Source organism: Rhinoderma darwinii, chromosome 6 (genome assembly GCF_050947455.1).
Source record: "Rhinoderma darwinii isolate aRhiDar2 chromosome 6, aRhiDar2.hap1, whole genome shotgun sequence".
Taxonomy (NCBI): domain Eukaryota; kingdom Metazoa; phylum Chordata; class Amphibia; order Anura; family Rhinodermatidae; genus Rhinoderma; species Rhinoderma darwinii.
This window is the reverse complement of record NC_134692.1, coordinates 12898196-12915641: the sequence shown is the minus strand read 5'-3', so window position 1 is coordinate 12915641 and position 17446 is coordinate 12898196. Positions and strand designations below refer to the sequence as shown.

General features: G+C 47.2%; 1 protein-coding gene across 1 annotated transcript; it reads right to left on the bottom strand.

Moving 5' to 3' along the window:
* Positions 1–1198: 1198 nt before the first annotated feature.
* On the bottom strand, positions 1199–12528 carry LOC142655251 (tubulin alpha chain). Its single transcript, XM_075829163.1, has 4 exons — positions 12165–12528; positions 2616–2838; positions 2312–2460; positions 1199–2229 (listed from the first exon to the last, which is right to left on the bottom strand). The coding sequence occupies exons 1-4, from the start codon at positions 12165–12167 to the stop codon at positions 1258–1260; spliced, it is 1347 nt and encodes a 448-aa protein (XP_075685278.1). The 5' UTR covers positions 12168–12528; the 3' UTR covers positions 1199–1257.
* Between the last annotated feature and the right edge of the window lie 4918 nt (positions 12529–17446).

The window sequence follows — 17446 nt, the reverse complement described above, 5'->3', positions numbered from 1 at the left end:
ACCGATTTGGAATCTGTCTGGACCCTATAGACTGCCACCTGTGTCTCACCTCTGACCCTTCAGAAGTTATATTTATTTTTCTACTTTTGTGATCAGAAGCAGTTGACGCGAATTTGCCTCTTTTACATTCCCCATTGCATCAATGACCGGTCCTGCAGGTTACTGACCCAGAGGTTATTTCCTTATGACTGAAGGCCAAATTCCCTCCAGCCAGCAGCTGCGTCATTCATTCCTCGCACATTCCTGTCCTCTAGTTCTCATATATCCCCTTTGCAGAGGTGTCCAGGGATTTGCTTTTATCCAGAGACTCTCATCCCAACTCTGCGGCAAATTTTGGTGAAACCGAAGGATCAGGCATGTTGGATGTCAACACGCCCGATCTTTTTATTATCAAAAAAGTTTATTTTTACACATTTTTTAACAAATTTGAATTTCCAACCCCACCCAAATCCTCCCGCTCACAAAAGTCCTACATTGATTGTTAAAGATCTTCCAACTCGCCAGTCCATGGATGTTCCCAGATAGAGTCCTTCAAAGTAGCAACAGCAAAGAAGTAAATAAAGTACCCCCCATCCCTTGACATGCCAAATATGACTCAATCATGGAACAAAGATACATCAAACATGTGATAAGCCAAAATTAGCCCACATCCCAGATGTACATTTGGACAGGAATCAAAGAGCCAGCGACTGATGATCCGCCCCCCCCCCCCCACCCCACACCAGGAGATTGTCAATCTACAGAGGGCTTATCCACCAGTAGAATCGCTGGAGCCAAACCCAGGGTATCCAACTAAGGGGACCATAGGTCTTCAAATTTAGCAGGGATCCCCCTTTTAACACACCCTATCCTTCGTTCCCACAGATGATAATCTGCATCCAGAGGCGTCTGGCAGCGGCTTCCCATTGAAGTAAACATGCAAGCTTGGCCGAGTGTGCAGGTTTATGATGGAGTCGGGGTAAATAGCGGTTATTTCAGGTGTGTGGCCACCTTCAGCGTACGAGTCTCTTGGCTTCATTATGCTTTTTTTCTTAAGTTGGTCTAGGCCAGCTCTTGATTATTGCTGTGTTGTCGGTGGTTGACAATGGTGCGTCATCGGTGCCGAGTGAAGTGATCAGACTTTTTCTGGACTATATGCATTAACTTTGGCCATTGTACAAAAAAAATAAAAGGTCTCCAAAAATAAAAATCACAAGCAAACATTTCAACTGAAGTTTATTGTTGCGGCACATGAATACAGTTATAGACTAGGACACTTTATTCCTCTCCTTCCTCTTCGTCTTCATAAGAGTCTAACCCAACCTCTTCGTAATCCTTCTCCAGGGCGGCCATGTCCTCCCGAGCCTCAGAGAACTCTCCTTCCTCCATACCCTCACCCACATACCAGTGCACAAAGGCGCGCTTGGCATACATCAGGTCAAACTTGTGGTCCAGGCGAGCCCAGGCCTCGGCAATGGCGGTGGTGTTACTCAACATGCACACAGCACGCTGCACCTTGGCCAGATCTCCACCAGGAACTGCAGTTGGTGGTTGGTAATTGATGCCAACTTTAAACCCTGTTGGGCACCAGTCCACAAACTGGATGCTGCGCTTGGTCTTGATGGCAGCAATAGCAGCATTGACATCTTTGGGGACAACATCACCGCGGTACAGCAGGCAGCAAGCCATGTATTTGCCGTGTCTGGGGTCACATTTCACCATCTGGTTGGCCGGCTCAAAGCAAGAGTTGGTGATCTCAGACACAGAGAGCTGCTCATGGTAAGCTTTCTCTGCAGAGATGACAGGGGCATAGGTGGCCAGGGGGAAGTGGATACGGGGGTAGGGCACCAGGTTGGTCTGAAACTCTGTCAAGTCCACATTCAGAGCACCATCAAACCTGAGAGAGGCGGTGATGGAGGACACGATCTGACTAATAAGACGGTTCAGGTTAGTGTAGGATGGGCGCTCAATGTCCAGGTTCCTGCGGCAGATGTCATAGATGGCCTCATTGTCCACCATGAAGGCGCAGTCTGAGTGCTCCAGTGTGGTGTGGGTGGTGAGGATGGCGTTATATGGTTCAACCACAGCTGTGGAGATCTGGGGGGCAGGGTAGATGGAGAACTCTAGCTTGGACTTCTTGCCAAAGTCAACAGAGAGACGTTCCATCAAGAGGGAGGTGAAGCCGGATCCAGTGCCACCGCCGAAACTGTGGAAAACCAAAAATCCCTGCAAACCCGTGCACTGATCAGCCTGAAAAAGAGTAGAGCACACAATTAACCACTGAGCATAGTCAATGGCATGAAAGAAAAAATCATCATTAAGAAGTACACACCAGCTTGCGGATTCTGTCCAGTACAGGATCGATGATCTCCTTGCCGATGGTATAATGGCCTCGGGCGTAGTTATTGGCTGCATCTTCCTTGCCACTGATAAGCTGTTCCGGGTGGAAAAGCTGTCGGTAGATACCAGACCTGACCTCATCTGGAAAATAACGTAGTACAGAGAGAAGACATTAGGACAAAAGGAAATCCCCAGGACCTTTTCATATGGTCCTCGTGTATTGGTCGAGGGCTGAAGGACAGAGGAGATTTAGTGTTTTAGAAGGAGCTCTGCAATACCCTTCCCAAGATACTCACCGATCACAGTGGGTTCCAGGTCCACAAACACAGCACGGGGGACGTGTTTACCAGCTCCGGTCTCACTGAAGAACGTAGTAAAGGAATCATCTCCTCCACCAATGGTCTTGTCACTGGGCATCTGTCCATCTGGTTGAATTCCATGTTCCAGGCAGTACAACTCCCAACAGGAATTGCCCATCTGGACTCCAGCTTGACCAACGTGGACTGAAATGCATTCTCTCTGTAAAATAAAAGAAAAAGATCTTAGAAATCAGTTTTAAATCTCTGGGCTTATCATATACTTCTAAAAAGTGGCAAAGTGAAGATCTCAGGGAACACTAGAGCATAGCGGACCTCAGCGGACACAAACATATTTTGAGAACCCCAATCTGTCTTTAGAAAGAATCATGGAAAGTCCCAATGGGTCTAGAAAACCAAATATCAAAATTCTCCAGCCTTCGGTATTTTTAGTTGATCTTTTTGTAGGTGCACAATGGAAAATAAAGTAAAAAAAGCATTGACACCTTTTGACTTTGCAGACGTTGAGACGCATACTGGAGTAGACCAAAGAGAACAGATCCAGACAGAACAAGCCGAGCGCCTGCCACTTAAAGAACAACTGACTGGTAAAAGAGGACGAGCAAAAACATGGAGAGACACAATTACAGAAATCACGAACATGTATTTGAGAAACCTGAAGACTCAAGAAGACCGGACATTTTGGGGAAACCCTACGGCTAAAATCCAATTTGATGGTACTTCAACTTCAGAGCTGTAATCTCCTAGTATTCCTTGCACAGCTCTCAATCTACTGATCCTGTAGGAAGTGTCATCCTTGCACAGTCACTGTATGGTAAATCGGGCGCAAGAAAAGCGAACTGAATTATAGGCGCTCAGCTAAGGCTCTATTCACAAGACTTTCTGAACTACGCTTCGGAGGTATACACCACAAGGACTTTGGACGTACAGCTAAGATGGAAAGTGTGACGTACACCACTGCATCAACACACAGTGGGAAACGTCACCTATAAGCCACCTCACAAATCTGCACAATCTCTAACAAGTGAAAATTACTTTTAAAACAATGGGGAGAAGCGATTCTTTAGGTTTAGTGTCCTATAACTGCTGCAGACACCAAACACATTACTCACGCTTCCATACCTGCATTGGAGCTTCCCGGGGAAACTGGGTAATTTGCAGAGGTCGGCCTGGCTGCCAGCAGTAGTACCGCGCTGGAGAGAGCTCAGTAGAAGGGGAAACATTGGCAAGTATACCAGACACCGCTTATCTTCAGATAAAGGAGGGTTCTTCCATCATTTTATTCCTACATTATAAAATACGCCTGTTCGAACTCTTCCACCAAGGGGTTAAACGGGGTAATGTCACGAGCACTACGGCTACATCTTGCTCAGGTCTACTCCTCCTGGGAGCCGCTTGTTAGGAGGATGAAGGTTCATTAAATAATTGGTGGAGAGGATGGGGGATCCTCTTGTAAACCGGAACAGAGGAGGGACCAGAGTGCGCAGAGGGTAAGGGGGGAATGTGAGACAGCTGCCACCGTGCACCCTGCATTTTTAGCAATGCTAATGTAACCCCCCCCCCCCCCCCACCCCGCCTGACTGGAGCACTGATCCTCCAGTGCAAAACTTTCCAAATTCCACAGGGAGGGACCGCTTAGGACGATCCCACTCATGGTCTCCACAGTTCATGATGCTCAGTGACACCCGCTCTGCAGCCAGCTGACACGGGAGAGAGACCATCACTGGAGCTTCCCCACGCAATGAAGAACTTTAAACCAAGATCTGTGTGTGATTGAGTCGAGTCCATATATGGAGAGTGACATCACTGGAGCTCCTAAGGTATACATTTAACGGCTCCTATGACAGATTCCATACAGGGGCATCCATCAAGCATATGTATACTTTTTTTTATTGGACGCTGTAAACTAAGAACATAAGAAAAACACGTTCGGAATATGTCCTAAGCTGTATCCGACTACAAGCTTGCTCATTGTTAGGGTATGTTCACACGCAGTCTCAAAAACATCTCAAAATACAGAGCTGTTTTCAAGAGAAAACAGCTCCTGATTTTCAGACGTTTTTTTTTTGTGCCACTTGCGATTTTCGCTGCATTTTTGGAGCTTTTTTCAATAGTCTATGGAAAACAGCTCCAAAAACATCCCAAGAAGTGTCCTGCACTTTTTCGCGGCTGTTTTTTTACGCGTCGGAACAGAACGCAGTTTTCCCATTGAAATCAATGGGCAGATGTTTGGAGGCGTTCTGCTCCCGATTTTTCGGCCCGAAAAACGGCCTTGTGAACATACCCTCACCATAACAACTAGGAGAATTATGAATGCAGCTCTGGAGTATAATGAGGACTAACTCAAGTTCAGTACACAAGCTGTAAAATTATGATGACATACCTATATATAACTGCTAAGTTGCAAAGAGAAAGATTCCAAAGACCAGCACGTGTGTGACAAAAATGTACAGATATATATATATTTGACATTGTTATCTGTAAAGCCTGGTGATGTTCACATTCTATTACTGACATAAGTACACCTCCACCTCAAACCAGCAAAACTTGCACAAACAAGACTGCACACCCTCTCCTTAGGGCAACAGTGATAATTGCACCCGCCATTCTATGCCTCGCCCTAAAGATCTAAAAAAGAACAACATATGGTTAGACTACAAAACAAACTGCGTAGGCAATGCCATTAAATTAGGCTTCATGCGGATCCACTTAAAGGAAGTCAGATTTCTAATATTTTTCCCTTTGAAACCTACGGTGAATGAATACGGTTATATTTCTGCTACACCTTTTGCTTAGGACCGAGTTCAGGCCGTGAAAATAATCCATGTGATTTCCGGCCCGACCGCGGTACAGGTGAACGTATGATGCTAGGAGTCTCTGCCTCCCCACAGAACTGCATCATACATGTCTATGATGGCAGGAGTCCCGTTCACCTGTACCGCGGTTGGGCTGTAAATAAGGCCGACACATGGATTATTTTCACGGCCTGAACTCGGTCCTAAGCAAGAGGTGTTAACAATTCCCTTGTGTACCTCAATTGCCCAAATTTTCCCCTATATGAGGGAAAGTTGATCTCTCTCCAGATGTCGGGATCCATGGCAGTGCAAGTCGTGGTAATACCAGTGGAGGTCTGCATTCTGCTGACAGTTCTAGAGCATCGGCGGCTTTTCCCTATCCACTCTGGAGGACTCACGCCCAAACTTTTCCGAAATCCGACAATCAACTAGCTTCTCCATTAAAAGTAATATGGGAGTGGAAGATGCAGGACTGCAGAACTAAGCAGATATTTGTCTTTCGGGAGACTGGGCAGGGTACATCGTTAGGGGGTGTAGTAGTTGCTACTAAGGGTCCCTATGCCACATAAGACACCAATATTATAAATGGCACAGGATAGATGAGGGAGGGGCTTTTACAAAAATTGCATTGGGACCCAGGAGCTTCAAGTTACGCCTCTGGCCGTGGGAGCTTTAATGGCAACCATATTGGTTACCACACCGCATTCCCAGTAAGGCCTCATGCACACGACCGTAGCCATGTGCACAGCCGTGATTTTCAGGTCGGCAGTCAGCCGCGAGCCGCCCTTAAATCGCGGGCCGTGCACACGGCCGCGGCCATTATTTTCAATGAGCCCGGACCGTAGAAGATGGCCGTAATAAGACATGTCCGTTTTTCTGCGGTGCGGGCTCCCGGGCCATGCACGGACCGTAAAAGCTACGGTCGTGTGCATGGCACCATAGAAATGAATGGGGCCGCAATTCTCCTGTGGATTATCGGCCGCAAAAGCACGTGTGCATGGGGCCTCACAGATATAAATAGAAAACGGCAGAATGGTTTACAAGTTGATAGAAGACAGTGGAGTAGTTGCCAATAGCAACCAATCAGATTGCTTCTTTCATTTTAAAACAGGTCTCTGATAAATGAGAGCTTGAATTTGATTGGTTGCTATGGGCAACTGCTCCCCTTTTCCTTTTCACCCATTTTGATAAAGCTCCCTCAGTGACTCACTTTTTACCTTTCTTATTGATCATTTTTAAAAGTGCAATAATAGGTTTCAGGTCATTTTTTTGGGGAAACCATGGCGACGGCGCTATTTATTCCGCCAGAAAAACGGAAACCTTACAGAACGGAGTCAAACGAAAACTATTTGCAATGGTAATGCAAACGGAAGCTATGGTTTTAGTTGATGGATTCCTCCAATGGAAAGGTCTGACGGAACCCATCAACGGAGCCCTAACGCTGATGTGAACAGGCCCTAAGCGATAGTTACAGCAAACACTTGGACTTGGAACTTTTAATAACCCTGCGCTGAACGGCGGGATTAGCAGGTATAATCTCTCCATGAGGAATGCAGGGCAGCGCGGCCGCTGCGCTTATGTAAATAAGATAACGTCAAAACCTAAAGTACAAACCAACTAGAAGACGAGGCCTGTGAGCGGCTCAAAAATCAATGTATTAGCATGAACGGCGTTTATGGCTGGCCCTTCTGGACATGGCCTGTACGGCGGCACGCGGAGTCCCTATGGTCCTGTATTATCGACCTCTAGGGATGCCGCCATATAGTGCCGTATTCTACGAATAGTGCCAGAATACCTTGGTGGTATGGCGTCAGAGAGCACACCCTACGAACGGAAAAAACAAACAAAAAACCTGTCCCTCTATAGGAAATCTGAGGCACAATATGAGCCACGATCACGGATCCTATTTGTAGTACGGCCATGTTTGAATCCCAAGACGGACCCTAAAATTTGCAATGTAAACATGAGGACCTTACGCCCAGCCTCATGCTGTCCTCATCAACATCATTACGAGTGGACAGGTCGATGCCTTCCATAAGAGCAGCCCACTGTGCTCCTGAAGGGCTCTGTGCTGCTGGGCAGATGCAGCTTCTACCACTCTCAGTCTGCGACCTTCCACTTGTCTCCATTCTTGTCCTCACATCATGACACTGCCCCTATCACTTGCAGCCCTGTCCTCACGAAAATCACTACTACTGGACAGGTCAGGGCCTTCCACAAGATCAGCACAACGCTCTTCTGAAGTGCTCTGTGCTGCTGTGTCTGGTATTGCAGCTCAGGGACATTTAGTTATATCGCCCATGTTTACCACTTTTAAAACGAGCGTTGATCGACAATACAGCTTGCAAAAAAAAAAAAAAAAAACGTGATTAGCCAATGAACGAGCGTTTCTCCGTTCATCGGCTGATCTTTGCCCTGTTTACAAAGGGCAATGATCAGGAACGAGCGCTCTCATTCACCAAACGATCAGTTATGCCTGGTACTGCCGATGGTCCCAGTCACTTGAATGGGGTGAGCTGCAGTACCAGTTGCAGCTGTGGCATAGCCCATCAATGTTATAGCTCTGGAGAACCCCATTAAATTATCCGTGTCCCCAGAATTCGCTTCGAGGGGACGGGGTAGTCAACTTTTTTTTATTATCGATTAAAAAAAGTTTTGTATTTAATGACCCAATATTTATTATAGTCAGGGATAGTAATTCTTCGGTGACTACCTTTTTCTCGCAGAAGCAGCTAAAGCAGATCTCCAGTGTAAAGAGCAAACCGCAGGCCAGATTGGAGCTTCTCAGACTGCTGTATAATTTGGGGTTTTGAGAAAAACGGAGGTGAAATCCATTTAAGCAAGAATTTTAAAGGTATTGTTGGAGTTCCCCTAATGTTAAATTAAAGGGTACGTCCATTGTTAGCAGTTTTCAGCAAAGTGTCGTTTTTCAGTGGAGTTCTCCTTTAACCGTGTCCAGGTAGTCACAGACATGAATGAATGAGATAAATAATGTCACCGACAGAAACAATGACCTGTCTAAATTCAACAAACCGAATGCTGATGTAACAAGGCCGGGTGCCTCCTGCGGGGTTCTCTTCACCCTCCTTGTTGTCCCAGCAGACGAGTGTCTGGCATAACTGAAATGCCATTATGGTCTGGGTTTGTGAGGTTCAGTGCCTCCGCATTTACATTCAAATGAGGTGTAAGGACCGCCGGCCGCAGCATTTAGAAACCCAGGCACGCATGACCTTATATTCTAAATGATAAATAATCCAGCCATGCAGAATAAGGGAATGTTCACACGCAGTAACAAAATACGTCTGAAATTACGGAGCCGTTTTTGCCTTAAAACAGCTCCTAATTTTCAGAGGTTTTTGTTAACTCGCGTTTTTCGCGGCGTATTTTACGGACGTTATTGGAGCGGTCTTTCAATGGAGTCAATGAAAACCGGCTCCAGAAACATGCCAAGTAGTGACATGCACTTCTATGACGCGCAGTCTTGACAGCGACTCATAAAGTGACACCTCGTGGGAACAGAACATCGTAAAACCCATTGAAAGCAACGGGCAGACGTTTTTTCAGGCGTAAAAACGCCAGACTTACGCCTGAAACCACTGCGTGTGAACATACCCTTAGCGATGCAAGAATCTGCACATGATCCCGCATTAAAGGGCCACCACATCTAAAATTATAATAGTGCAGAAGCGTTATAACACCATATCACACATAGGCATGTAAATCTGGGCGTTATCATTTCTGCATTTCCTGTCAATCATCTCATAGAAGACCACTAGTGCCAGCCTGCCCTCAGTCTGAAATAGCTGATAACAGGAGACAATAGATTGCTTACTAGCACAGCAAGAGACAGATTTTAGCTTTAGGCCTCATTCACACGAGCGTATAAGATTCACGCATATGAATCTGGTCCGTGTGTTGCATTATTCACGCACTCGCAAAGCACATTTAAAAAAAAAAAATATTTTAAATTAAATTGATGCGCAAATCACGCAACGCACACGGATGTTCATCAGTGTGCTGTCCGTGGTTTTCACGCACCCATTGACTTCAATGGGCGCGTAGGTGCGTGATAACGAACAAATATAGGACATGCAGTTTCACGTAACGGACTTTCGCTGCGCGAAAAATCACGCATTTCTGAATGGCCCCATTGAAATCAATGGGTCCGTGTGCGGTGTGTTTGAAGGCACAGCGCACGGACATGATTCATGCTCGTGTGAATGAGGCCTAAGTGACCCTTTAATGCACCGGTGCCGGTAAATAGTCACTGCGGATATGGGCGCATTAAGCAGCACGATCCATACGCATAGAATACGAAATTTGCTGATGAAGTGCCTGGATTTAACCCTTTGCAGAAATCGACGACCGAGAACGCTGTGGATTTGAAAATATCAGTTGTGGTCAAAATTCGCTACAATGTTTTTGTGGCGGTAAAACGTAACAGCCTGGAGTCCGCGTTGTTTACACTGGGTACAATCGTAGCAAACGATCAGCACATTTTCCCTGGTAAACAAGAATGTTCCCATACCCCAGCAGCAAGCAGAGATCTTGAAATGGTGACCATCTGAAACACTAGGGATATTATAAAGTCGCAGAACTTTTCATTATACAATGATTAAGCTTGATGTACATAATTGAAACCCCTTTAAATGCTCCAATCCGGCCTACATAAGACTACGGCAGACACCGGATATCCCCGTCATGGCTGCTATTACGCTCCTCCGCAGCCCCCCCACGTGCTACCTCCCCCGATGTGTCGGTGTAAATATAGGATGTGTGTCAGGCAGGTGCTGGGAATTCTCCATGTGACAAGCCAAAGATAAACAGGCCCCATGAAGAATCCTCCCGCACTCGCACCACAATTACCTAGTTAGGAAAGGAGCCTAGGACAGCCCCCAGCAGCTGGGACCCCAAAGGGAGGGCGAGAGGGGGGAGCGACCCGGTAAGCCCCTCAGTGGCAGATGATTGCACGTGTCACTCAGTGCCCTCCACGCTGCAGAGCATCTCCCGCAGGACGTGGACCCCGGATTTTATACAAATCAGATCCAATATTAATAATAAATGCTACACTTTCTTCCCAGTAAATAGAAGTCCTTCCCGTTTCAGGGAAAGTTGGGTGACGATCGATAAGGGCATCACGACAGGCCTTGTATGACTGTCACCAGCTTTCCCAGAATGGCTCCTATGCCTAGTTACGTACGGATACATCTGTAAGACCGAAGCTTTGTAATGGCGGCCATCATGGTTGTCACCCAGCTTTCCCAGAATCCTGAATGACTCCTATGCCTTATTTATGTACCGATACAATCGGCAAACCTAGGGAGATTTGTAATGGCGGCCATCATGGTTGTCACCCAGTGAAGGCAATTTCATAAAAGCGCAATATCCGACTATATTCACTGCGATGGCTCCCTTAGGCGGTGAGTGTTCGGCTGTCCTCAGTCATTATAACGGTGTGGTCTCGCCAGAGACAGTAAACCTGCACATGGCGACAGCCTCCGACGGTCCATTGAGACCAGGCTGCCATAAATGGCGCCTATATCCTGCTGATGACGCCACAAGGTCAGAGGAGGGGAATTTGAAATTCTCACAGCCCGGCAGCCGTATTACAAGGGACTTTTCTGTCCTCTGACAAGTTGGAACAGAACACGGGAGGGGGCGTGGGCGCCGTGACCGCAACCAATCACTACGACTAAGGAGCTAAGCGGCGCCCCTTTGCTATATCACCTCCACATTATACAGACAGGCTCTCCGTTTTCTTTCATTGAAGTTCTGACCTACACACGCCCCATTGTTCCCATCAGTGGGGGTCCCAGCAACCAGAGCCCACTGTGATCGGTGCACATTCCCCTTTAAGAGTTTTCTTGGCGCATAAAGGGAACAAGGATAACAAATTCAGCTCTGCTACATTATCTGGTATAGTTCAGCAGGAAGTCTGCAAAACAGCGAAGAAGAGGATGTCCCCGGACTGTGTCGTAATACAGGATGACGAAATACCGCAATGCCTGGTGGGGGTGACTGCTCTACATGCGCTCCCGGCAGCTGCTGGTTTCATATATCAGAGCCCATGGAGACCCCCAAAAAATACCAAAAATAGTCCTCACGCAAAGATTTAGCTGCGCATGTATTTATTATCAGAATGCAAAGCGTTAACTACCAAAAATATTTTAGCTATGACTGCGAAGAAATCAGAGGCGGAACTCCGGGGCCCCAATGCAAAGTCTGAACTAGGGGCCCCCCCAACTAGGACATGTAGTTTACAGCACGGCCTCCTCATATGGGGCAGGGACCTTTTGGGCTTCTCCAGGCTCAGGGGCCCAGGTGTGACTGCACCCATTATAGCTACGCCCCCGGACCAATTCACACCTATGTCCCGCGACCATTTTGGTGCCGTAAACATTCCTTGATCTTTGCGATCGCTGCTTAACGGTCGGATCAGCTGAATTACTGCTACGTTTAGGTCTAGATTTACCGGTTCTTGTCATTTTATAGGGATCAGGAGTCAACTAAGGATTGCGGAGCTCCACATCTACAAGGAAGCGTTTTATAGCTGCAACATCCAGGACTGATAAGAATCAGTGATCCATGATATACGTGACATTTACATACCAGGTGCAGGATACGGGGGACTGCTGGGGATCCCACCCAAAATGTAAACGTAAGAATACGTCTGCGATTACAAGAAGCTGCATTACGGGAATCTGTATTAGATGAGACAACACGTGACACTCACCATGTTGTCGTTGACGCAGGGGGTCGGGTAAGAAGCTGGCAGTGGGTAAAATTCTCACCGGAGCCTGGGTGACGGATCTCTGTGAGAAGTGACCTGTCAACTGCGCATTCAGTAGCCTTATGTATGGAGGCGGTGCCCAGCGCGCAAACTCCACGCCCAGGGGCGGGGACTGCGCCACAATCTCCCCGCTTGAAATACAAGTGGCCTCGTGAGGAGGCGGGGCTATAGAGATGAGGACACGCCTTCTAGTTGGAATAATAATGAATCAGGGAAAACAGTAGCGAAAACAGAACGCACAAGGGCGGCGTCTGTGTCATAATCCCCGCACTTGTTTACGATTGGATGGGGAAGGAGGGGCTATAGTGTGAGGACACGCCCTCTGACTAGAATAACAGTGAAGCAGGATAGGACGGTAGTGCGTCATCATCCCCGCGCTTGTCATTTCAGTGGTTGGAGGGGGAGGAGGGGCTATGAGGACACGCCCGTTGGCTGGCACAATATTAAACCGGTAGAGAACAGTGGCGCTAAAACCACGCCCAGGGGCGGAGCCTGCGTCTTTAATCCCGCACTTGTTTACGATTGGACGGGGACGGAGCAGCAATAGCGTGAAGACAACCCCCACCCTGTCTAGCATAATCACGAGACCGGATATGACGGTAGTGCGTCTTCATCCCGCGCTTGTAATTTCAGTGACTGTTGCAGGAGGAGGAGCTACGGTGTGAGCACACGGCTGCGGGTTGGAGCACTTGTAACGCAATTGGACGGGGAAGGTGGAACTATATTGTGAGGACACGCCCTCTAGAATAATAGTGAAGCCGGATGGGACAGTAGTGCGACATAATCTCCGCATGTCTAATACTAGTGGAGGAGGGGCTATGACTGCGAGGACACGCCAACTGAGTTGAATAATAATGATGCAGTAGAGCACAGTGCCGCTAAAACCACGCCCTGCGTCATAATCCCTGCACTTGGTATACGTGTGGATGGGGAGAGGAGGAGGGGCTATGATACTGAGGACACGCCCCCTGACTCACGCCCCCGGACATAAGAAAACGGATTTCTTCTCAGTAGAGACTCCCTTGTAGTGGAGTTATAATGTATGTCTAGTATAAAGGGCCGGCCTTTATAATGATCACCGGTCTTTGAGAACTTTTAATTATGACCACATAAAAAATAATATTATGGAATTGTATTCTAAGCCTTTACCTTCTATAACGCTTTTAATAACTGCAGAGCTAAAAGGGCTTTCTATCTCCCCATTGCGGCCTTGCATGTGTTGTAAGTAGAGCTGTAGCCAGGGACTGCCGGCAAGGCGAAGGTTAAAAGTGTGCACGCCCTGGCACCTGGGGTGGGGGGGTGACAATTTTTCCCGGGCTTACGAGATGTAGGAGGGGTTTGAAGCTGGAACAGCTAGACATGTCATGAGGAGGAGGATGATGGCCCTGAGGCTGCCCCCTCCTGGTTTTCTTCATGGTTGACGTGCTTAGAACTTTGGTTCTACTGATCAGACGGGATATCCTGGCAAATGTGGAGCTCTGCCATGGGGCCTTGGGTCTTTAAATGCCGCCGTCTACAAGTGCTGTTTATGGCAGTGAACCCATGTGCCTGTTATGTGCCCCCCCCTCCCCCAAAGACGGGAGCAAAGCTCATGTCCGTCTCATCCCTTATTTTAAGGCTGTGTTCACACAGCGTTTTTTTTTCAGGAGGAAAATTCCTCCTTTAACTCCAAAAGTTTTTTGCACAGTGGTTTGACAAAAACTCGTCGAGGTGTTTTTTTTCCTCTTTCTGACTGATTGAAATGGGGTTTTGGAGGTGGAAACCGCCTCAAGATGGGTCATGTCACTTCTTTTTGCCGCGATGCGTTTTTTTTACTCGCTGTAAAAAAACTTGTCCAACTCCCATTTGAAAACAATGGGAGGCATTTTCGGGCGTTTTTTGACGTTTTGCGGAGCGGTTTCCGCGCCAAAAATCTCGGAAAAAAACTCAGTGTGAACAGGGCCTAATGGGGGTGAGAATCTTGCGCCCCGCTCCAACTGTAGCAAACGGGTGCGGGCAATCAATCCAAGGATAATAGAAAGTCCTCCTGTCTCAGGTAGTTAGGGGGGTGTCAACCAGCACCAGAAGGGGGTCCTGCTATGGGCCGCCTGTCCTCTAAGGGTACGTTCACACGCAGAGTCACAAACGGATGAAAATTACGGAGCTGTTACCAGAAAACACAGCCTCTGATTTTCAGCCATTTTTTTTATTGACACAATGAAAAACCGCTCCAAAAAAACGGCTCAAGAAGTGACATGCTACTTCTTTTTAAAAAGGGAGGCGTAACGTAAAAACGCCCCATCAGCGAAACACAGTTTTTCCCATTGAATTCAATGGGCAGATGTTTGCAGGCGTTCAGCTACCGTTCTCTTCGGGCGTATTTCTGGGTGTTTACACCCTGAAATACGCCTGAAAACAGCGTGTGAACATACCCTAACTCCGCCATCGATATAGCAGTACTATTTGGTCATTATATGTCAAGGGGACTTCCACAAAATGCATTGCCCAGGGGCATCCATGGAGTTGGCTCAGAGCTGCCCCCACAATGTGCCCTCACAATAGTCGTGCGTGAACCCCCCCCCCCCATATAACAGATTAAAGCTGCAATATTGTCATAGGCGCTCGCTGTCAACATGAGAATTGGCCTTGTATCATAGCAACCAATCACAGCGCAGCTTTCATTTTGCCAGACAAGTTCAAGAAATTAAAGCTGAGTTCTGATTGGTTGCTATGGGCAACAAGGCCAGCTTTCATATTAGACAGTTTCTCCCCATAATCTATAGGTCCTTCAGTGCTCCTTTAAGAAAAAGCTTCATTACTAGAATTTTCCCAGTAGATAGAATTGGCCCTGCAGCGCCCCATTAGGTCTTATTCACATGGTGCAGTATTGGTACAGCTATTTGGTGCAGTTTTTGAATCTACAGCCAGGAGTGGATCATAAGGAAGGCATAGTATATAGGAAAGATTCTACTTTTTTTCTATCCACTCCTGGTTGTGGCTTCAAAAACTGCACTGTGTGAATAAGGCCTAAGGGAAGGTGTTTTTGTAGACTTCTCAGTGTTCTGCAGAGCTCGGGACGTCCAGGCTGCTTCCTTCCCTCCCCCCACATGTGAAATGTTTGCTTTGGCCTTTGTTGACTCCTTAGACCTTGCGTAAAGCTGAACAAGGTTTTCTTCAGACACTCTAAGGGTATGTTCACACGGCAGCGTCCGTAACGGCTGAAATTACAGGGATGTTTTCAGGAGAAAACAGCACCGTAATTTCAGCCGTAACGGCATGTGCAGGCGCTTGAACGGCGCGTCCATTACGGACGTAATTGGCGCTGCTATTCATTGGAGTCAATGAATAACGCTCCAAGTACGCCCCAAGAAGTGACAGGTCACTTCTTTGGCGCGGGCGTCTATTGACAGCGGCACGTAAATTTACGCCTCGTGTGAACAGACAAACGTCAGCCCATTGCTTTCAGTGGGCAGATGTTTGTCAGCGCTATCGAGGCGCTTTTTTCGGACGTAATTCGGGGCAAAAACGCCCGAATTACGTCCGTAATTAGTGTGTGTGCACATACCCTAATTAGGACGCACTCCCTGGAATCCAGTTTAATAATGGGAAGTTAACCCTCATATTACATCACGTCCGATATTCCGTGACCTGTACACAGTTATAAAGACGGCGCACCTTCAGTATGACGCATAAAGTGATATTCCCATCACAGACATTTATGGCATGGCCACAGTATAGGCTATAATTGTCCGGGTACAAACTCTTGGACCCGCACCTTTCTCTAGAATAGGTCCTGCCGGCTGTCGCTGGGTTTTTCGGAAACAGCCGAGTGCATTTTGCTATTCTGTTTCCAGAACTCCCATACAACTGAATGGCGAAGTTACGGAAACAGCGTAGCACAGCAAGCTATGCTGTTTCCGGAACTTGGAAATATTTTTGGGTCAAAGTGTTCTTGTATGTTCAAAAAATATAGGTAAATTGAGAATTCCCTTTTCTAACTCCTTCCCGACCGCCCACTGTCTTGTGACATCAGGCGGTGCAGGTCCCCAGTGTACAACGACGTCTTTTGGCGTCGCTGTAGATCAGGCTGATGAGCGCTCGTCCTCTAACTAACAGCTCCTGATCCCAGAGCAGCCTCCTGAACACAGCTGGGGTCAGAAAACATTCGGACCCCAGCTGTTGAACCCTTTGATTGCCGCGGTCCGTAACCGTGGCATGATCAAAGGGAATTCCCCTCTTTGATCGCATCACCGGGTTTCCGGTGATGCGATCAAACAACGGGGAATCCCTCTGCAGTCAGCCCTGGGGACCTACAAAGGACCCCAGGGCTGTCTGTTCCGTTTGCCTGCTGTTCGGGCACACTATGTAATGTCATAGTATGCTAATACATTATAAGTAAAAAATAAAGATATCCCTTAACGGGATTTAAAAAAAAAAAAGTAACAAAATAAATAAATAAAAAGTCCCCAAAAAAAGCATTATTTTTCATTATTGCCCCCTACACGCAATAAAAACAAAAAACCTACACATATTCTGTATCTGTACGACCGTAATAACCTGAAGAATTAATCGAATGCGTTATTTAGCGTGAAACGTGAACGGGAGAAAAACAATGCAGAGAATCGCTTTTTCCAATATTCACACCATAAAAAAAAAAAAATGTACCCCCAAACTGTGGAGAAAAAAAATACTATTTCTCTCACACAAAACAAGCCATACAGCCACTTCAACAAAAAAAATAAGAAAGTTATGGCTGCTGAAAGGCAGAGAGGCAAAAACAGAAAAATTTAGCTGGTCGTTAAAGTGTAACTAAACGTTTGACAAACTTCTGACATGTCATCGAGACCGAGCACGGAGACCCCCACCAATCGCTAGAACGAAGCAGCTGAATTGCTCGTGTGAGCGATTAGCCACTTCGTTTCTGTTCGGCTTCCGGATGTATTGGAGTGTCACGAAGGGTGTGTGGACCCATTGGGCCGTACCGCCTTGGCGGTAAGGGTATGTTCACACGAGGGCGTCCGTTACGGCTGAAATTACGGTCATGTTTCAGCCTGAAAACATCCCCGTAATTTCAGCCGTAACGGCATGTGCAGGCGCTTGAACGCCGCGTCAATTACGGCCGTAATTAGCGCTGCTATTCATTGTTGTCAATGAATAACGGCTCCAATTACGGCCAAAGAAGTGACAGGTCACTTCTTTGACGCGGGCGTCTATTTACGCGCCGTCATTTGACAGCGGCGCGTAAA